Below are 21,033 nucleotides of genomic sequence, written 5' to 3'. Positions count from 1 at the left end.
TATTGTTTAATAAACACAGTAAAAGAGAAACAGCCGTGGAGTGTTTTTAGATCAGTCAAATAGAGGTGGAAAATATCGTTCCAAGTAAAGAAAGTCTTAAGAGGGGATTCCAAGTCAAATGTGTTCTTCAGAATAAGGATTTTTCCTTTTTTGGCCCCTGTAAATGCAGTCTATGTAAAGATATGGTCCACTGAACTTCATACTTGGTCAGCACTGGCACAAATACCTCCCACAATCCACCTACAGGTCAAATAATTATTCTGTCTTTTTTTCAGGATAGCACGGTGTCAAATCTGCCACAAAAAAATAATCAATTTTCAGACTTGGAGATCCCCTATCCCAGACTTTAAAGATATAAAAGTACTTAAAAAACAATGAAATAAACAAAAAAAACAACAACAAACAACCAAAAAAAAAAAAAAAACAGCAATAAGATAATAAAATTTAGAAAAAAAAAACACTGACCTCTGGGAAGTTGCCTGAACAAAATAGCAAATAAATTCTTTTAAATAATAATATTGAGCACAGGGAATTTAGATAGCAAGCATGCGGCTACATTTTCATCCTACATGAACTCACACACGGTACCGGACGACACACTTGCTTAAGAATTTCAGGCTTGGAAAGGTTCTTATTAGTAATTATACTCTTAATATTTGTATGACATTCTCTCCAATGACCCTCATGGAAAATAAATACATACTTTGTTCTATTTAGAAAATATACAGTGCATCTTTTCTTCCTTTTGTTGTGTTATTAAAATGGCAAATGACACCCATTTACGTACACGAGATATTTTTGCTTCATTTCTAAAACATGCTCTTATGTACAGTATTTTGTATAAACATGCAGTATCAACATGTATGAACTATGTATATAGGCAAAACTACACACCAATGGGTTGCTTGATTGCTTCCATGTTGCCTTTTCTTTAGTGTTGCTTCATCAACAGAAGAAAAAATAATAATGATGATGCAAAATGACAAATTTAAATCTGGTCTGTGATATTTACAAAATAAAATAAAGAAAATACAAGAGCCAACATTCATTAAATTCCCCCCAAAAAACGTTGTGATAATGACTAAAAGGTTAACTGCATTTGCTTTACATTGCACAAAGTCAACTGGTAGTTGTTGCTTTTGATGATCTCAACCAGCAGTTTTTGTTATTAATGGCTAGACCAGGAAGGAAGCACTCAGGGGTCCAAACACAATAACCACTAGATCTTTAACTAACAAGTAAGCTGTCATTAATTTAGTGAGGGCCTCTTAGCATTTATTTATAAAAGTTTAAAATTTTTCTTCAACAGAATGCTCATTTCCAAATATAGAGAGCCAAGGAGAAACCTGTTTCTGTTTGAGATGTGAAAAGTTCCTTCAAAACTCCACTCAATTCTGGCAATGTAAACTAAAAATTATACTGTATGTTTAAAAAAATAATAATAGAGTTGATATTTAAATTTATGCTAGGTCAGAGTTGGCAGGGCATCCGTCTCCCATGCAGGACACCAGAGTTCGAATCCTGCAGGGGTCGAATATTAACACCTTCCAGCTGGGTCCTTAGGCAAGACCCTTAACGCTACGGTCTAACCACCTTCAGATGTAAGTTACTTTGCAGAAAAGTGTCTGCTAAATGACTACAGAATAGAAAAACAGTTAAAGATTTCATGTTAAAGGCTTCAGTGAGTTTTATGGAAATTTTGGGAAATGTCTGCATTGCTACATATTTTTCAGAGGGAGCTGCAGTTTCTTCTTTGCTCACGAGTTAAACATTGCTCAGCTTTGTTAAACTATAAAAGCATATTTCTGATCACCCAACTTTGCTGTTGAAATCTGAGTAACCAAATTGGATTTTATATTGAGTTAATGCAATCGCGACTGGCATGGATGAATCCTCGGCTCTCTGTACCAAACCTGACGCATTCTGTGAGGAAACCAGGGGAAAGCACTGGACTGAAATGTGTCTCTTTTTCTTATCCATTCAGTAGAAGAGACCTGCCTGCATGTGCCACAGAAAAAATCAATTTCACAACATTTTATCACAAAGAAAAACAAGGAACAGTGTTATATTACCACAGAACATAATAATACCCAGTAGTGCAATAATATTCAACAGTTTGGTAAGCTGTGTATAAAATACACATGGATCAGTGCCTTCTTCCATACCACATCTTTGCTATCAAGGGAAAAATGTATTATCCAAACAACTGAAACACATACATATAAGCCAAGGCCAAAAAAAGCAATATAAAAAATAACAAAACTTATATTTTAATGATGCACACCCTTGCTCTTAAAAGAAAAACAAAAGTTATTCCCTCAAAAAAACAGTTAAAGCTCTGATTTCTGAGCACAAAATATTTCAAATATTTAAAGTGCTTAAGGAATATAAGTTTGAAGTTAAATAAATAAATAAATAATAAAAACAGAAGAAGAAGAGAAATGAAGAGAACAACACCGCTAACTGGAAGGCGTCCCTGGTAGTTGAAAATTGCTTATTTTGTTGTTTGGAAGGCTTGTCTCCTTTATGACTGTAAGACAGTTATAGGGATTCCTTTGAAGTAAAACCCTTATGTCAAGTCCATGACTAATGGCAGTAGCACTGAACAAGTGAGATACAGAATCAGAGGCGTTGGGAGGGGAGGTGGGAGACTGCAGGCAGTAATCGACACCTTGTAAATATCATGTCAGTGGTGGTTGGAATCAGTCTGTTAAATCGCTCTGATGTTTCCATGCTTTTTTTGGTGTTCAGATGACAGACGGACCTTTTTTTTCCTCTTTTTTTTTGCAGAATTTAAAATACAAATATCCTTTTTTTCCCTCTTTAAGATACAATATTCCTTTCCTCGCCCCTGACACCATTTAATGGATGCACTAATGCTAACCATAAGCCTTATAATGCAACATTTCTTTCACATCTAGTGGCGTATTTGAATAAAAAGAACCCGTTTAGAAAAAAAGGCATGGAGTTTTAGTTTCCTCTCAGTTTTCCTGAGACGATGGGCTGACGGTTAACTAATCAAAAAGGCAGTGTGTTATTGGGTAACTGGATATGTGATTATCCCTACTTTGTTACCCAACTCTAGGAATGTACTTCAAACCAACAGAATCATCTAGTATGATAACTGGCAGGTGTGGGACATGGTGCACAATACACCTACGGAATGGACCTGCTTGTGTTATTTCTCTATCATATGGCAGTATAAAGCATTTTATTATTAAGCACTATTCTAAGCAAACTGTGTGACTAAAGGGAAAGGGTGAGAAGTACAATATGAGTGAATGTAGGTTTTATCCCCTCTATCACCAGGTTTCCATATCCTTTTTTTCACAATCTACTCTGTTTTAATTATTAATGGAACCACTACTCCAATACAAAAATAGATCTAAAGGAAACTAACTGAGTATCTGTCCAACCTGTAATTTGTCTTCTTCTCTCAGTGACATGATTTCAAAGAACATGATGTTTTTTTTTTTTTTGTTTTTTTTTTTTCCCCATCATGTCAAATGTTTTCTATGGATCTTTTGAAAGGTGGCAGTGGGAGAGGAATGTGGTGGAAGGGGCAGATGGGGTGTTCTTCCAGAATATACACTGACATGTGGGACTGATAAAGGGAAAAAGATGGGAAATGGATGGGTAGGTAAGTGTGGAGGTGGTGGAAGTTTACTTCTTGGCTGTCAGGGCTGCCAGTGAGGCATCCACCTCCTCCTCTGGCTGGAGCGGATGCCACTGGGCGATGGGGCGACGTGGATTGGCCAGCATGTCGGACCAGTGTTTCAGCCCGGCCCCCGTGGACTTGCTTCCTACCCAGATTTTCCCGATGGCATCATTCTTGCCAATCTTGTCGTAATCCAGTACTGTGATCACAGCTTGGATTTTCTGGGGGAAAAGGGAAAAAGCATTATGAATGTGTGGGCCTCTCTTCAGTGGTCTCTCTTAGTGTCTTGGTCCTTACTGGTATTAATGTTTAAGTGGCACTGCTATTGATGTGGAATACTTCCAGCCGAATCTACACTAAGATTTGATTTGCAATGGATGTATTTTGCTACATTGCAGTGGTTAAAGTGATCACAAGTGACAATTACTAGATGATACACCATTTTGAGATATATGCATGTTTAGTTTATTGCAGAGGGTTAGGTAAAAAAAATTAATCCATGTGCAGTCCAACCATTAAATGTAAGGCTCCAGCTAAAGCTCAAACTCACAAATCAACATTTCATATCTTATGTATTTCATCTGGACAACAACCAAAGTAATATTTCAGTCTTTTCTTGTATTTTACAAGCATGCAAGTTCCAACCATTAATCCATGCAACTATGAAACTACTTATATAGTCATCTTTTCAAAGAAATCTGTTTAAACCTGGAAAAAAATACATTTGTGAACTCCAGGATCCTCTGCAGACAACTATTTCATTGTATTTTAGATTGTGTGATACTACTTCAACCACTGTGGTAAAGAAAAAAAAAACAGATCCATACCTGCATTTGCTCAAGTGGAATCTCAAAGCTGAAGGACTCATTGTAGTAAGGATTCAAAGTGTTCTTCTTCACTGTTGTCTTCTTCTTCTTCAGTCTCTTTCCATTCTGTAGCAGGTTAATTTTCACATAGGGATCTGAAAGCAGAGATGGGGCAAAATCACGAGGGAGAGATTAGAAAAAGAAAAAAGAAAAAGCTGGATGCATGTGCATATCTGGGTTGCAGTGCTGTAATGTGCCAACAGATGGAGCTAATGCTAAAGCCAGGATGAGTGATGTGTTGCAGCATGGTGAGCACTGCAGCTTCAGCACGTGAGCAGAGCAGGACTGTGCTGATGGCTGTGCACAGTCACACTCTTTTCACACACCACAGTCTCGCTGTAAGCAGGAATCTCAAGTGCAAAACATTGAAAAGCAACATCTGATCCTCAGTTTTGTGTACATAAAGAAACCTACCTGACAGTCCACCCACGTCCATTTTCTTCAGGTTCTTAGCCTCCAGAATACAGATGGTGAGTTTGCCAGCAGTGGGGACGTAACGCAGGGAGATGCAAATGTCACCCAGCTTCTCTGGCTGTGAGAAGGAGGGAAGAGGACACAAAGTTAAGGGAGGCCTGAAGCAAAACATCTTGTGCAACAGAGTAATGCACAAACTGTGTCTTAAATAAACATTCTCATGAATTATTTTCTCCAACATCTAATTGGTCTTTTCATTGCTTGAAAAAATATTTGAGTCTTCAAGTGAATTAATTATACTCCGAGTATTACTTCTTAAGGTGGCTCTGGGGAGGCGGTTTCATTGATTAAAACTAGTTTCTCAAATTCCAGTGCAGTGAAAGCAGCACGCTGCAGGCTGCATGACCACTGAGGAAGAAGCATGGCAGCCCAGACATATCACTCATTTGGTATGTCTACTGATACATAACAAGTAACCGCAGAGGAGAATTGATGTGATGTCTCTCGTCATTATATTGTTGGCTCATCGTGTTAAGAACATAGTGTGGAGCTTCTTCTGACAGATCACATTTATTCCTGAACAACCTAAACCCACGTGAAGGCACACATTTGTTCAGATTCTGTTTGGTAATTTCCTTTTAATCTGGAAAATCTGTATTTGTGAGACTGTCTGTGCATGAACATTTTAGTTCAGATGTATGTACAATAAAACTAATGCTGCCTGTTTTTAACCAATATGTTGAGTAAACGATTAAACTTTACCTCTTCTTGGTCTGCACTGTCCAGGTCTCTCCACTCTTCTATTGGCTTTGCCAAGTCAAGGGTGTTCATGGGTATTTTAATCTCACCAATGACATCGTGTTTCGAGAAGCGATCAAAGTCATAGACGGACATCACCAGAGTCTTCCCTCCCATCTCTTGGAATGGTATCTGAAATACAGCAACCAATCTAATTTCAGTCACCCTCTCTACCCTCAATAAAATCTCTGAAAAAGGAAGCATCTCCTCCTCCTTAACACCTCCAACAATTTAACATTTTAGTGCACTTCTTTATCTGTTCTACCCCTGTCCTGTCCTTTTGAATAAATTTGATACAAACTGTTTTCAACAGGATTTCTTAACAATACTGAAGCTTGAATCTTCCTCCACACTTAGAAGTTGCTTGAGATAATTGGACCATTTGCACAGTTTATGATAAACTATGCATAAAATCAGCTCAAAAAGAGCAATTTTGGTTTTGACTTTGGTTCGCAGCTCCAAATTGTTTGGCTTCCTAACATGCTGCTTCAGCAAAGCTGTCTGACTTTGACAGTCTAGTAAAGCTGTTGGATTGTTTTTGATAGAGCTGTGTCAGCAAGCAAGGTGCACCAGAGGTGGCCGTCTCCTTTAATATGATTCTCTACCACACTCTCCTTGTCAGAAACCTTCAATATGTCTGCTGAGTTTTATCCCTGCTGGACAGAAGTCAAAGACTAGACATAAACAGAATCTAAGTACCTGCTAAGCTCTATAGGAGAGAGGAGAAAAGAAGCAGCAGCACATCTTTAACAGGACCTGTCTACTCATCAACCATCACTATGGATATGTTATTTTAATAAATAATTAATTAATGGTAAGCTTTTTAAAATTTTATATTCCTCTTACCTTGAAAGTAAAAGTCTCATTGAAGACAGGATTAAGGGTTTTCTTGTGAACCTTTGTGTCAAACTTCTTCTTCTTATCAGGGAGTACAAAGACCTTGACGTAAGGGTCTGAAGTGCCACCGCTGTCCATGGAGAGGAGGTCAGCTGCTTGCAGGATTCCCACAGTCAGCTGAAGACCATAGACTTATTTGATTAAAAAACATCAAAACACAAATTTGTCTCAAACACAAACAATTCTACGCTTTAATTCCAGAATGATCAGCATATTAATATCAGGCCAGAGGAAAACAAACTATAGCATGCTCGCCTTGTTCTCCTGGAAGTCATAATCAATGGAGTATTGCAGCTTCCCCAGCTTTTCCTTTTCCTTCACTTCTTCCTCTTTCTCATCACCAGTTAGTCCTGGCTCCACGTCATCTTCTTCATCATCATCATCCTGTTGTTTCTGCAGTGACAGAAGGGAAACAGGCAGCAGAGGAAGGAGTAAGAAGACGGCTGTGAAGTGGCTGCTGTGCCGAACCCCAAACCTCGGGTATCAGCAGTCGGTTTAGTCACATCACCTACCTTCCACTTACCCTAGTGTGACTAGTGCAATCTGTTCATCGATGACCACAGTTGCAACCTGACTTGATTTCACTATTTCTTGGCTGACACCATTTGCTGTTTTCTTTTGTTATGGGCATTTACAACTACTTTAAATCTGCTAAAATAAGTGTCTGGAATCTTTTTCAGCTGCAAAATGTTGCAGAAATACCATGTCAATAATACTTTAAGTTACTGTGTTAAGGATGTAGAGGCACAAAAACAGCCAACATACAGAGGATGAACATTGAAAAAAGGCAGAACTTACATTTCAGCAGAATGTAATGCAACAGCCTTGCAAACCTTTGGAAGTTCTCTTTTCACTTCTAAAACAGTGATTTGGAAACCTCAAATTAGTATTGCTCACTTGAATAGCTGTCAGTTGTCATGCTCTAACAGGGAGTGGACAAAATAACTGAACAGCAGGAAAAGAGATTTTGAAGAAATGCAGCTACACAAACCCCAAATATGACTCATCACAAATGAGAAAACATCATATTATATTGCACTCAGAGGAGAGCAGTATCAGCAGAGATGAGCCAGTGTCACAAATGACCAGACTGAAAGGCAATATGGAATACATTTTACTTTTGAGTAAACAAATTTTAGAGTGAGGATAATATCATAGTATGGTCTACTTTCCGATGGCTGTCCTCTTGAAAATAACACTTAACTGTCTAGTTATTATCTGGCATGCCTCTCCAGCTAGCAAGCTAACTAAGTTACTTAGCAGAATAGCAAGCTAACATTAACTAGCATTAGTATTTGCTAGTTAACTATTAAAATATGCCTTCAAATTAAATGAATTATTACCTGCATGCTTTCTAAACTTTGATTTGGTCTCAGTTGACTGACTCGTAATTTTTGTACGATTCAAATATGTTTTGTTTTGTTTTGGTTTTTTGTTGTTGTTGTTGTTTACAATTCTCAGTAACAGAAATGTTAGTCCTTCTGGGTTTTCTGGCGCAACCTATCATGGATCTGACGACTGACTCGCTGGGAATTAATATAAGCTTGATTTTTTCTGTTGTCACACATGAAGTTGTTGGTGTTTGTTAGCTGCCACAAATGTGCTGAAATCTTAATAAATAATGAATAAAAGATGGGAAAAGGCACAAAATCAATGGACCTGTGTATGATAGTCACAAACAGTCACAAAGTTTGCAGGTGGGGGCAGGAGTGGGAGGCAATAATCATTGATCCAGTGGGAGAGGGCAGAAGTGGGATTAGGAAAACAGTCCAGTTCAGGGCTCAGGTCCACAGTTTGGTTATTTTGTACGTTCCATGCAAGAATTTTAAAAGAAGGAACTGAAGGACAGAGCTTAGTTGTTTGTGTGATTTGACCAAATACTAGCATGGACAGCAATATTTTATCAACCTTAATTTAACCCTAACCCCTAACCCTGAATCATACCATCCCAGTTTGATGCGAAATATTGGATTTTATTAGAGTCGAAAGCAACCAAAGTCACAAATTCAGGACGCAGCCAGACGTTAGCCAATATAAGTTAGTTAATAAAAAAAAAAATAAATAAATAAATAAGCTGCTCAGGATGCAGTGTTGTGATTACAGTGCATACATTTTGCAACATTTTGCAAATAAGATGGTTATATTTCGCATATGCTCTGAATATGACCTTATTCTGGTTAAAGTAATCAAAAAATGCTGTTTACATGGCAATGTCTTATTCGGAGTATGGCCTTAATATAAAAATATCGCTATCCATGTAAACATAGTCCCTCAGAGAGAAATCTGGCACTAAAACTGAAGGAAACAATCCTCTAATATTAGAAGGAAGGTTAACTTTAAACCAAGCGATATTAACATGTTATTTATACATCCCAGGATTTTATTGTTTTTTTCTCTGTTAATGTTGACAGGAATTTTGTGCTGTTATGATACTCTGTCCTGACTGCTGTTAGTGATAAATTTACAAAAAGATGTCCAGGTTTATTCCAAACCAAGTCCAATTTTTCAAGCTTTCTTATAAACAGGAACAAAAATCCAGCATTTAACTGACAAGTTACCGCCCCCTGATGTAATCAGGGCATGATAGAGAAGATAAATCAACTCTTCTGTTATCGTCCATCTTTCCTTTACATCATGCCCAGTAACTAGTGTTTCAACTCTTTATAGGCAGTCTTGATTTATCAAGTGATGGAAACTTGCTCTGATATGACTAAAGTAAACTTATTTTGGAGTCAGGACAATATCTTCGTATGGCCTACTTTCCTATGGCTGTCTTCTTGAAAATGTCTTCGTAAGACTGGAGGGTCCAGCTACTCACTGAAGAGCTGGAAAAGGAACAGGGTACACATACAGATAATACACACACCAACACAACCAGTGAACACCTCGCACACACCCGCGCACATTTAATTACATGCAAACTCTCACGCATGCATAAAAACACTCTGTTACTCTCTCTGTCTCTCTCTCTCTCACACACACACACACACACACGTACATTCTCACGCAGTATCCTTTTATCTGTCTATATTGTGGTAAATGCTTTTCATTCAAGCATGCCAGGCCACACAATGCAGGATTTAAGTTTTTTTTTATGTTTTGTTTGGTTTTTTCTGATGGCAAATGTAAATGGATTACCATATGATTTCCAAGGAGAAGTAAAGGTTATGTTTGGATGTTATTGAAACCTCTGGGACAAATTTTTGTTCGGCTCAAAAATTTCTGTATCTATGTTCTGGGTGAAATGCACACATCCATGGACGGATCATGCTATATTGAGAATTTCCACTTCTTCTCAAACTTCCAGTGGGGGCCTCAAAGATAAAGACATGGTATGTCTGAATAAATGCCCTTCAGAAAGCTCCAGTGAGTGAAATGCAAGCTCAGTAGTGAAGTTTTTGAAGAAAAGATTTTAAATTACAGCAGACAGCTGATTGCGGCCTTAGCTTTGCATCAAATGAATTCAGACCTCATTCATTGCAAATTTAGGCAAACATTCTGGCTCACCATGTCTCTTCAGTGAGACCCAAGTGCTTCAGGGAGGAACAGGGGCATCAATGACTGTCACCTAGTATGTCAGCAGCATGGGTCATCCAGGAAAGTTACTCTCAAGTCAAGTTGTGGCCATTCAATGGTACCTAATGCAAGGGCATATGCTGGTCTTTGTCAATAGATACAAATAGCTTTATCTGTCATGAAATTAGGAGCATGCTTGCACAACCAAGACACTTCCTTTGAATTTCATATCCAAGTCATTCTGCAGAGAAACAGTTTGGCATCTGTTTACGGTTGTGCGCTACAGTTGAAGTCTATCAAAATGGAAACATGCCGCAAACTCTCAGTTAGGTAACATTTTAGCTATTATTTGACAAATATCCAGCTTACCCCTTGCACATGCATGTTAGTGATCTCTAGTGAGTTGCTCAGTGCACTCGTCATTCAAAGGCTTAACCATAGGATGAGTTTAATGTTCATTTCAAACCATAGACATTTAAACAGATATTTACTCCTTTGGGGTTTATTTTTCTTCTTTTTTCCCCCCCCAAAATTGCAATCTCTGGATATTCAAGACATAGCAATTGGTGCAGCATATCAGTTCAGTGGATTTTGCGAAGCAGCTTAATTGCTCCTATAGAGTCCTCAAGCACCAGCAGCACCTAAGCTTGCAAAAACAACTAAGGAAGCCAAAGCACTCATTGTCATCATCACTGCAATCCAACCCCTCCAAGCCCAGCCCACCCCCACCACCACTCCCGCCCCGCACTGGTCTGCGCTTACTCAGAGCGGCCAGAGAGGGGTGCCGCGTGCTATCAGACCTACCGTAGGCAGAGAAGTCCACCACAGTCAAGATACACGAAGCACACATAAGACACAAAGCAGGAAGGAGGAGAGCAGAGACAAAGGAAGAGATTGAACTCACAGCAGACACCAAAAGAAGGGTAATCACAGCAAATGCAGTAAGCTACACTGGAGGGAGTGAGGAAAATGACAGATGGAGAAGCCTCCTCATTAGCACAATTGCATCATGTGCAGCAAAACCTTGGGTTTTAAAATAACTTCACTTTTCTGATGTTGTTACTGCTTTTTGTCCGATCATCAATCATGTACGTGAGGAAAAGAAAAAAATCAACCCAAGGCAGCATCATCGTGCTGACTACTAATTTTTGATAATGACTCTTTTATGAATGCAAGAAAAGCACTCATAAAAGAGGGATGGATACATAAGAGCCCTGTCATTTTTCACTCAAACCCCAAAGCACAAGTGAGAGAAAGAGCAACAATAACATTCATGACAAATATGTTGAATAACAAAGAAAGAGAAGAGAAAATGAAAAAAATTATAATTATGGTGGAAAAAGAATGTAATCAACACCTGTGAAAAATACTCTTGACTGGGTTTGAAAGATTTTAAAAAGTTACACAATTTGTGCTGTAAACTAACCAATAATCCAACACATTTCAAACTGTGATTAAATGTTTTCATGCTGCTTTGCTAAAATATAACAAATTAGCCAGTCAAATTTACTAACACATAATTTATGTCTATATTCCAGTACAATACTTCACGTTGAGGCCCACAGGCATTACATAACAGCTTTGTGATTAGCTCAAAGTTATTTGTGGTTTGTTTAGCTTCATTTGCAGCGTGGGTGTTAATTTCCTCTGCACAGCCTCCCGCGGTGGAACATACCTCTCCCCCTTTCAGGTTCTTCATTCCCATGTCACCCTTTCCCTTCTTGCCCTTCTTATTCTTCTTCTTCTTGCAACAGCATTTCTTGATGATGCAGAAGCAGCAGGTTAGAATGAGTAAAGCAGCAACCACAGCAATGGCAATGATGGCCCAGGACGGCACTGAGAACACACAGAACAGTTAATATATAAGTATATCACTACCAGAGACAGAAGTAAGAAGCAAACACTCAAATGACATTTGACCAACCAATCAGTTTGCCTGCTTCATGTCATGTCCTGGACCAAATATATTTAGTGAGAGGTGGTGGGTTAGAAAATTAGATTCCTCTGCCATTAGGTAGAGCAGCTAATGATCAATAATGAATAAAGACATTATGGGGCTGCCCACGCCTGCAGCCAAAGAGAAAATCTAATTCTAAAATCATTGTTCAGAATCACATCAATGGGACTTGGTTTATCGGAACAGGTTTCCTGGTTTTGCCAGGCACTCACGTGGGATCTTGTCGATTTCATTCAGGAACTTGTTTTTGATTTCACCGAAGGCATCGTTCTTGTTGACTGGTTCTGTGGAGTTATCAGCAGAGATTAATGCGACAGGGGCTGGAGTAACATTCAAGTCACTGGCCCCCGTTGGCTTAGCAGCAACCATGGGCGTTGTCTGATGCTTGAACAAGTTCCACTTCGTCATTTAGGCTGCACACACGGTCCCTGAAAAACAGCATGAAAACAGCCATTACATGAGGCCATTCAAGCATCAGAGACTTGCTTTCTACATGCATATTTAATTCCTCTTGTATGAAAAGAAACTCGTTTTATTAGGGTTTTGGGTAATCATGGAGATTATTTTGCTGTTAGCTATAGTTTGTTGATAAGCTTAAATGGAGAAGTTGTTCTAAAACACAAAGCAGAACCAATTAGCTTGGATTGGGGGCAAAGAAATACAGGAATAATTCATGGATGCACAAAATAATTCTTTAGTTTAATGGCTCTTTCCTGTCAAGTGTCCACTACTGAGTTCAAGGGTTGCCACAGGCAACAGGATTTAAATTACTTTACAGAGGCAGTTTCATATGGCAATGCAACACGGACCACTCAAACACAATGTCCCTCCCCCCTCTCTAAAATGTTGTAAAAGATTTGTTGGATGTTGAAGCCAAATGCTCCAAACACGCCCTCCCTAAACAGTTGGGTGCAGCAGGGTTGTCACTGTCTAACTCAAAATCAGGTGGTGATCAGCTGACATCTCAGCTCCTCTCTTCACTTAAGTGTTCAAGACAGATGGCCTCAGATCTGTTGGTACAATTACAAAATCAATAATGGAGTGTTTTGTTGTGCCAAGTGCACTTATGAACACTTCCACAACCCAGATCCTGACAAGTGGCACTAACTGGATGGGTGGAGGACAAAACTATTCTTAAACTGTCGTTGGAACGAACATTAAACAAATATGTGTTCTTCTTTTTTTTATGTTGACCAATAAAATTTGAACCAAACACAGTTTTTGCTTTGGAGAAAATTCACTTTAAGAAGGTGCAAAACATGGATCTGAAACATTCACAGACACAAAGTACTAAAATCATGAGCAGACCTAAAACTACTTAATGGAAGCAAATTAAAGTCTGAATTTGGTTTTTTGATCACTTTAAAACCCCAGTTCATGGTGGTGGCATGTACTTTAACAACAACACTGATAATACAAAACTTTAGTGTATCATAGGGGATGGTGGTAGTGTGGCACAATTCTTACATCAGGTAAATGCAACAAAGTCACAGTAGTTTCATGGTTCTGGTACATACAATAATTTTAACATATTAAACAACTTCACTGTGTTATGCAATATTTCATTTCTGTGAGGCTGGGTGGTCTTTATAAATACAGCAAAGAAACATCTTCCAACTACAAAAGCAGCATCAAAGTCCACCAAAAAGACCAGAGCAGCCATCCTGAACCATGACGCTCAGCTGTAGCTAACAGAGAAAAACATGATGCTGAACAGATATGGCTCTTCGCAAAATTATTTACAATGCAGTTTAAAAGAAAATTTAACCAAGACAAAATCCAAACTGTGATTACAAAACCCCTTTTTATGCAGTCATTGTTTATATTGTTCATACATCAGTCTCTTTTGGTCCTGTAGTCAAAAAGAACGAGCAAAGGTACCTCCAAAAACATTTTTAAACGTGTGACTTTGGCTTTGTAATAATCAGTTTCAGTAAGCAGGCATTAGTATAAGTTAAACATTGACCGACCGCGGTCTTTTACATCAGTGTGTGCCATACATGACAATTTGAGATCAGCTACCAAGAAATGACTATCAGCCCCAACTTCATCCTATCTTTGTTTGGTTGTTTATCCGTAGAAAGAAGCAACTTCAAACTATCCAACAGCAGTATTTTCACAGACTAAACAAATGTTCAACCAGAGCCCTTATCGCTTCCAGAAATCACAGGATGACAAGTGCAGCTGAAAGCAGCCTGCCAACAGAGTGATGAGTGATAGAGCGAGACCTCAATACGGAAAGCAGAGACAGATGACAAGCCTAACACAAGAAGACTTCTGCTCTTGATTTTATTTCAGTCATGACGGTATGGGAAAAAGTAGAATCTTCCATTTCTCAAGCTCCAATTCAAGTTGGTACCAGAGATTCTGCTTCTATTTATTGCTGCATATAAATTATTCAAATTGAGGCTGACAGCAGGAAGGATAAGCTTATATTATTCAGGGCCCATGACCAGTTTATACATCTTAAAACAAGTGATGCTAAAATTACTTGTGTTGCTGATGTGACTAATGACAAACATTTTGTGGTAATAACTCAAGATGGGAACTAAAATATTACATTAAAATTTTATAGTTGCTAAAAAAAAATAATTTAGAAATAGATTTTAGTGCATTTAAAAATGAGTGGATTGTTTACTAAAACAGAAATGTGTGTTCCCCTCAGCATTATACACCACTGTAGATATATGACAATAATAAGGGCTTACATCAAAAGATATTTTATCCTGTTTGTCCCTCACATCAGACCGAGGCAGACCAATTAAATTAACAGTCACGGATATGTGCTCAAGCATCCTATCTCCTCCACTCTGAGGGCAGCAGTGAGGACGAGCAGAGAGGACACAGATTTACGCTTTTATGACTGCCATTAGTCCTGTTTCACAGTCAGTACTCACTACCCACACCAGGAAAATCCACCACATAAACCACAGTTATTTTAAAGAGTGCTGTCTTCTATTTTCAGGTCATGCATAGGGACAAAACTGAAATCAGAGTGGCTATCAGAATTCAAAGAGCAAACTTAACCTGCAAGCAAGTCACATAAGTTCTCCTGCTCAAATGAGCATAAAAATCAATATGGGAAAGACCTTTTTTCTGACAAAGTCTTTTAATTTATGAATATGAACACATACGCTTGTGTATATTTTCATGTCCAGATGTTGAAAATGTAATTATACACACTATAAATGCAATTACTAGATAGAAAAAGAGCAAGTGCTCTGCCTTGATACTCAAACAATTTCCAGTCTTTCAGACAAATATGAATTTTTTATCTTAATGGTTTTTGTTCTGGTTAAATAATAATGATGATAATAATAATAATAATAATAATAATAATAATAATAATAATAATAATAATAATAATAATATATTCAAATTCTCAGCAAAGGATCTTTATTTCTGTGGACGTTTTTGTTCAACAACATATTGCAAATTTTACTTGTGGACTGGTTGCTTAAGGATGCATTAACTCATTGTACAAATTGGACAAAAGGCTATTAATTAGCATGAAATTATTTCCTCACGTGACTATTATTCTGGAGAAATTTTAATCAAAAGATGACATTTCTTTATAACATGCCATTTGGAATAATTTGTATAGTATTTTGCACTTTGTATATATTTTAATGGACAAGAAAAAAATTGATTTAAAAGAAAATCAAAGGGTTTAACAAAGACTTTAGAATTTATTCTTAAAGGGAGATGAAGGTTCACACCATATTTTACAGAAATCCATCAAGTTGATGTTGAGATATTTTAGTGTAGCAAAGCAGTATTTCAGTAAAAAAGAAAAATAAATACAACTACATGCCAATCATGCACACAAAATGTTACATAACATGTGGTGCTTGAAATTTGCTTAAAGTCAGTGAGGATTTTAAAATATCAAAAAAAAAAAATCCTGGAGAAAATGAATACTACTTGTCACCAAAATCCCCGAGATGTGCCCAACAGAAACTGTAATTGGAGTTGGGCTCCGTCATTTTGTTAATATACATGACAGTGTGCTCATATAGCTAACCATTAATGGAAGAGGAGTCCTTCATTCACTCCTGAATGAATTAAAAGGTATGCTGATTATCCGGTATACATTTCATATAATACTTCTGTTACTGAGATCTGCAGGAGTTTTGATCTCCGTCTCTCGATGTGCATCCCTGTTCATAAGAGCCTGAGTCATCATGATTAGTTAAAGCAAAATGGCTTGGCTGCACAGCCCAGAGGAGTGCAGCCTTGAGCGTGATCTGTCTCTTATCGCTTAATACACTGCTCTGAGCTGGATGGGGATCAAGCAAATCAAGCAAACTGGATGCAGCAACCTAGCCCACTAGCACAGTGTTTTTACTGAAAATCATTTTTAATATGCCTGTCAAACTTTACCAGAAAGGACATATAGGGAGGTGAAGGGAAATGGCCTCAAAGGAGGAATTATGGTATATTTAGAGGAGAAATCCTTTCTTCCTCTAAAATGGGTCAAGTGGTTCAAAATACAAAGAAATGAAAACAGGAGATTACGGCTTCATTGTCATTCTTGTATATTTATGGTATGTTGGAAAATTATGTGGTAAGTATTGACAAGAAGACAGGGAGTGAGGTAGAAAATGCTGCAGAGATCCCCAGTTGGAATAAAACTAGAGACGATGTCTTCACCAATAAGTAATAGTAGCTTCACTTGAGCACATTCAAGGTGATGAACATTATGTGTTTTATGTGTTAAATAACAGTCCTGGCAACTAATAGGACTTTTATACTTGTGCACACCATTGGTTTATCACATCCTGTCTTCTTTATCATTAGACGAAAGATATGAGTCACTTAGTAAGACTTAAACATGCCCACAGGGCATAATTACTGAGCACCTGTCAAATTTCCATAAAAATTCTTGCTCTGAGATACAGTATAAACACACGACTAAGAAATGTTGAAGCTTGTCTTGTATCATGTGTGTGATGCCCGAACAGTGTGACATCCTTCCTTGCGGTGGGAAACCCCTGCCTGCAGTTAAGCCGACTCCGTGAGGGGGGCTTGTGTTTATCGAGGGCTTATTAGCACCCACATCAGCTCCAAGGGAAAAACAACCTTAAGAGAGTGAGCAAAACTCATGCTGCTGTTTGACTTAACAACAAGTACCCCAAACAGCAATTAATTGACGATCTACAGCTTGACGGCCAAGTTTGCTTCCCCCTGGCGCTGACAACTTGCTTCTGTAGCAGTTCATCCAGCTGCCTGCCAGCGGGCAATCTGTTTGGCTCAAAATCCCAACATATATTTATTCAGACTTCTAATTAAACACATCCAAAGGTTAAACGCTACAAACATTTTAGCATCCATGTTCAAAATGGCTCCTGTAAATGGAAAGTAAGCTGGTAGCTGGGTCACATGACTGCCCTTCAGGGCAACAGTCAGGAGCAGTGAGGCGGCAAATTAAGTATTGAATATTAGGAGCTGTGAAAAGATTGTTATATTCAAAGAGAATAAACAGCAATAGCTGATTGGTTCTCGTGGGCCACTAGATGACATGGGTTCTCAAAGATACAAAGCAAGCTGAATAACGTGACCCTGGTGAAATCATTCAGCCCCCACTGAGGCCCCTGCCATCTGTGACATTACGGGTTATGTGTGGGTGGGCAGAGTGCTTGGCCTCCAGCTGAACTAGCTGTGCATCCTGTGCGGCTTCATTTCCACTAAGTCTTACTGATGTGATTGCTGCAGTACGATGGGTTGGAGTCTTGAAAATATCTACAAGAAGTGTGAGACTTGCAAGGTTTTACATCCTAGTGAGACCCTTCATTTCATGATTTCTCATGAAGGCTGCAACAGCCTTTAAGCAAAATTCATTGACAGGTTATCACTAGCTGAGAAGTTGCATGTAAGCTTCAGCTCTAAATTTGTACTTGTGTTTTTCATGCTGTGACTCTTTCATCCCAATGAGCTATTTTGGGTATAAGCTGGGTAATTGTTCAAACACTTGGCATGCATGATAAAAGCACTTGAAGATACTGGAAGATGTGAATATTGGCTTCACCAGCACTGAGTCACAGCTGACCTCTGATCTGTCTGAACTTGAATTCAGCTGGAAATGTGTACTGGAACATTTTGAGAACAAAGGCCAGAGTATTTTATGGGATCCAGCAGACAGAGCATTGCTGTAATCGGAAAGCTGAGCTGAAATGGTGGGGCTGTTTCAATTAGATTTAATGTGCTGCTTGGTTCCTGAACTCTTGCTACTTTATGATAATTCACCCCAGCTGAAATGGACTTGGGTCTCCCGTTGTCATAATGACCTCATTTTGGCCAAGTTTTAATAGGATTACCAGGAAAATACTGATGGCTGCATTGCTTGTTATATGCCCAGAAAATGAGATGGGAAACTAGAACTTGGTCTGAGTCAAACCTGAAAATATGATCAGTTAAATAAAAAAAATCATGATGATGTCATTTGGACTGAATCTTAGCTGATTAAACTTTAGCAAAATTTAAAATTTGCACCAGCAACAATAAAAAATCCTGAGGCTCTGCTGGATTTTGTGCTTTGACATTGTAGTTTTCTGTAACTCCTGATAATCTGCATCTCTGTATACAATACAATATACAGAGAAACTTGTATACAAAACAATAAAAGTCAGATTTCAGCTGGGATGTACAGTTAAATAAACAATTAGCATATGGCAGAGGCAAATTTCTGCATTAGTTACAAAGTATTCCCTCTTTTATCATTTTACTAGAGGGCCAAGAAAGTGACAAAGCTCTGGCAAAACCAAAGATGCAGCACATGGTGCAAAACAATGAGCCAGAACCAGATTCTGACACCGACCAAAAGTTTTGAAGTGTCCATCCACAATAAGTTAATGGGAGTTCCTCTAAGATCTGCCAGACAACGTAACTACTTGGCAGCAGTTAAAACATTAATCTAACTAACAAGATTGTTGAGCCAATCTTTCATCCCATTATTCCCTCTTGAAGATGATAGCTGAGGTGGAAGTATACGATCAATGCTGTCTGCCAACAAGATTAGAGAAGAACCACCGAGAGCCATTTTATAAAACTTGGTCAAATTTTGGTGTGAATCATTTACTTTCTGACTGTGAAATAGGGCATTTTCATGCACTCAGCAGGTGACAGTAAGCAAGCTACTACTGCAGCCATGTGGGACAAGATATTTACAGAAGCACTAAACTCCTGTTTTTAGGCTAAGGGCATTACAAATGCTTGGGATCTAAATAGAAACACTATGAATATCCATGAGCAAAAAACTGACCCTCAGAGACACCATCAGGGCAATACCACTTCTACGTTAACAAAATGAAAGTGCATCAAGATGTCCTACTGATGTCACTGCTGATCAAAGGGCAGCAACTGAGATAAAGATGTCAGAAAGGTGCTTTGTGCAACATCTCTCTAAAGAAAAAAGCCTCGTTTTTATATACCTCATTGTGCATCGACCCAAAGGGCAGTGAGGAAGGGCTCATTTACAAACCTGCTTGTGTAGATAAAACAATGCTCATTCTCACCTGCGGCTGAATGTGACTCAGCTATTATCAGGAGGGATCCTTGAAAAGGGGGTGGGAGGTGCCAGGGTTTGAATGCTGAGTGAGGAGCTGCAGGCATCATTTACAGCCAGTTGCCATACATCCTCCCTCTTCCCCTCAGCGCCTTCCCCTTCCCATGTCCCCCCGATAGGCCGATTAATCATTCTGTCACAGAGACACTGACCCAATCTGCATGTAAGGAAGTGCAAAGGAAATTCGAGAGAGCAGAGGGCTTCTGGAGCACTGCAAATAGGCAAGATCTAATAACATTTAGAAAGGAAAATGTTTAGCAAATGAGACTGAGAGCAAAAGATCTTTTTTTGAACTAAAGAAATCATTCAATAAAACATTGAAGAGGTGACTTGACATCTTGGGAAATTAGCTTGTATCCTTTCTGGTTCATTTCTCAGAGGTTATATTAGTCATAAAGAAAATAGCTAATATTTCGTAGATATGTTTGTGTCATAAGTTAAACAATATAAATAGAGACATTTTGAAAAATTTAGCAGTGCTTCCCCATAGACATGTAATTAGACATAACATGGAAGTGGCAGCAGTCGCAGTAACAGTAGATGGTCTCATTTACGATTTTCATCACCTTGAATGATTTGTAAGTGGAGGTTGAACAAATTTAAACCTTTCCAGTTTTTTTTGTCTTAAAACAGCTAACAGAGCTCACTTTCCTGCTCTAGTGAAGGTGAAGGAACAGGTCTCACTGATAACAGCTGTAAAGACAACCTTGTGTTTTGCTTGTTTTAGACAAGCGGATGAAAGATTTGATGGAGTTCAAAACAATGTAGATGTCAAAAAATTTGAGAGATTGAAAGCAGATAACAGTTAACGCCGCTGTGTTGCTTCTACTGTATGTTGCTTCAAGGATACAAATGTATAAGCAATGGGGCACTATGATACAGCCCGACAGAGATAGGAACTGTGTGCTGTCTGTGTTGTTTTATAGTTATTTGTTTTTGGTTTTCCTTATTATCATGTCTCTAGCTTCGTTGTACAGAGGTAATACAGCTAATAACCCAAAGCTGATCTGTGGGCAGTGAGGTCTGTTCTGTGTCCTAATACAAATATCTAGTTCTTGTTTCATGTTCCTTCACTTTAAGGCTTTGAAGCTGCTGACCTGCCAGCAGCAGCTTAGTTTAGCTTAGCCACTGCAACAATACATTAAGTACACAAGTCAATTAAACCATAAGGGCATGCTATTTTGGGTAAATATATTTAAAAGTAATTTTCCCAGAACTTGCTTTACATTTCCACCATGGGTAGGTTAACCAAAATCCACCACTGAAAGGCTAGCCTGTGGGTACAGAGACTTCTTCACATTCACATTCACAATCTAACATTAGACAAAATCTAGTAAACTTTAAGAGGCTTGTTATGACAATC

At 38.4% G+C, this 21,033-nt stretch overlaps 1 protein-coding gene across 5 annotated transcripts in view; it reads right to left on the bottom strand.

Annotated features, from left to right (window-relative positions):
• Window positions 1-2,371: 2,371 nt before the first annotated feature.
• Window positions 2,372-21,033, bottom strand: part of LOC121651056 (synaptotagmin-2-like) — a 56,603-nt gene continuing 37,941 nt past the window's right edge. For 4 of the 5 annotated variants that reach the window (XM_042002908.1, XM_042002909.1, XM_042002910.1 and 1 more), the window contains 8 exons: window positions 12,319-12,534; window positions 11,825-11,985; window positions 6,889-7,026; window positions 6,583-6,750; window positions 5,701-5,868; window positions 4,939-5,056; window positions 4,486-4,619; window positions 2,372-3,879 (listed from right to left, as the gene is read on the bottom strand). In XM_042002908.1, coding sequence (XP_041858842.1) covers window positions 3,664-3,879; window positions 4,486-4,619; window positions 4,939-5,056; window positions 5,701-5,868; window positions 6,583-6,750; window positions 6,889-7,026; window positions 11,825-11,985; window positions 12,319-12,514 — 1,299 coding nt within the window. In that variant the 5' untranslated portion in view covers window positions 12,515-12,534 and the 3' untranslated portion in view covers window positions 2,372-3,663. The remainder of the gene's footprint in view (window positions 3,880-4,485; window positions 4,620-4,938; window positions 5,057-5,700; window positions 5,869-6,582; window positions 6,751-6,888; window positions 7,027-11,824; window positions 11,986-12,318; window positions 12,535-21,033) is intronic. The other variant, XM_042002912.1, reaches the window with a different exon arrangement.

The sequence above is a fragment of the Melanotaenia boesemani genome, chromosome 13, assembly GCF_017639745.1.
Source record: "Melanotaenia boesemani isolate fMelBoe1 chromosome 13, fMelBoe1.pri, whole genome shotgun sequence".
NCBI classification, from domain to species: Eukaryota; Metazoa; Chordata; class Actinopteri; order Atheriniformes; family Melanotaeniidae; genus Melanotaenia; species Melanotaenia boesemani.
The sequence above is the reverse complement of the archived record's forward strand: the minus strand, read 5'-3'. Positions and strand labels throughout refer to the sequence as shown.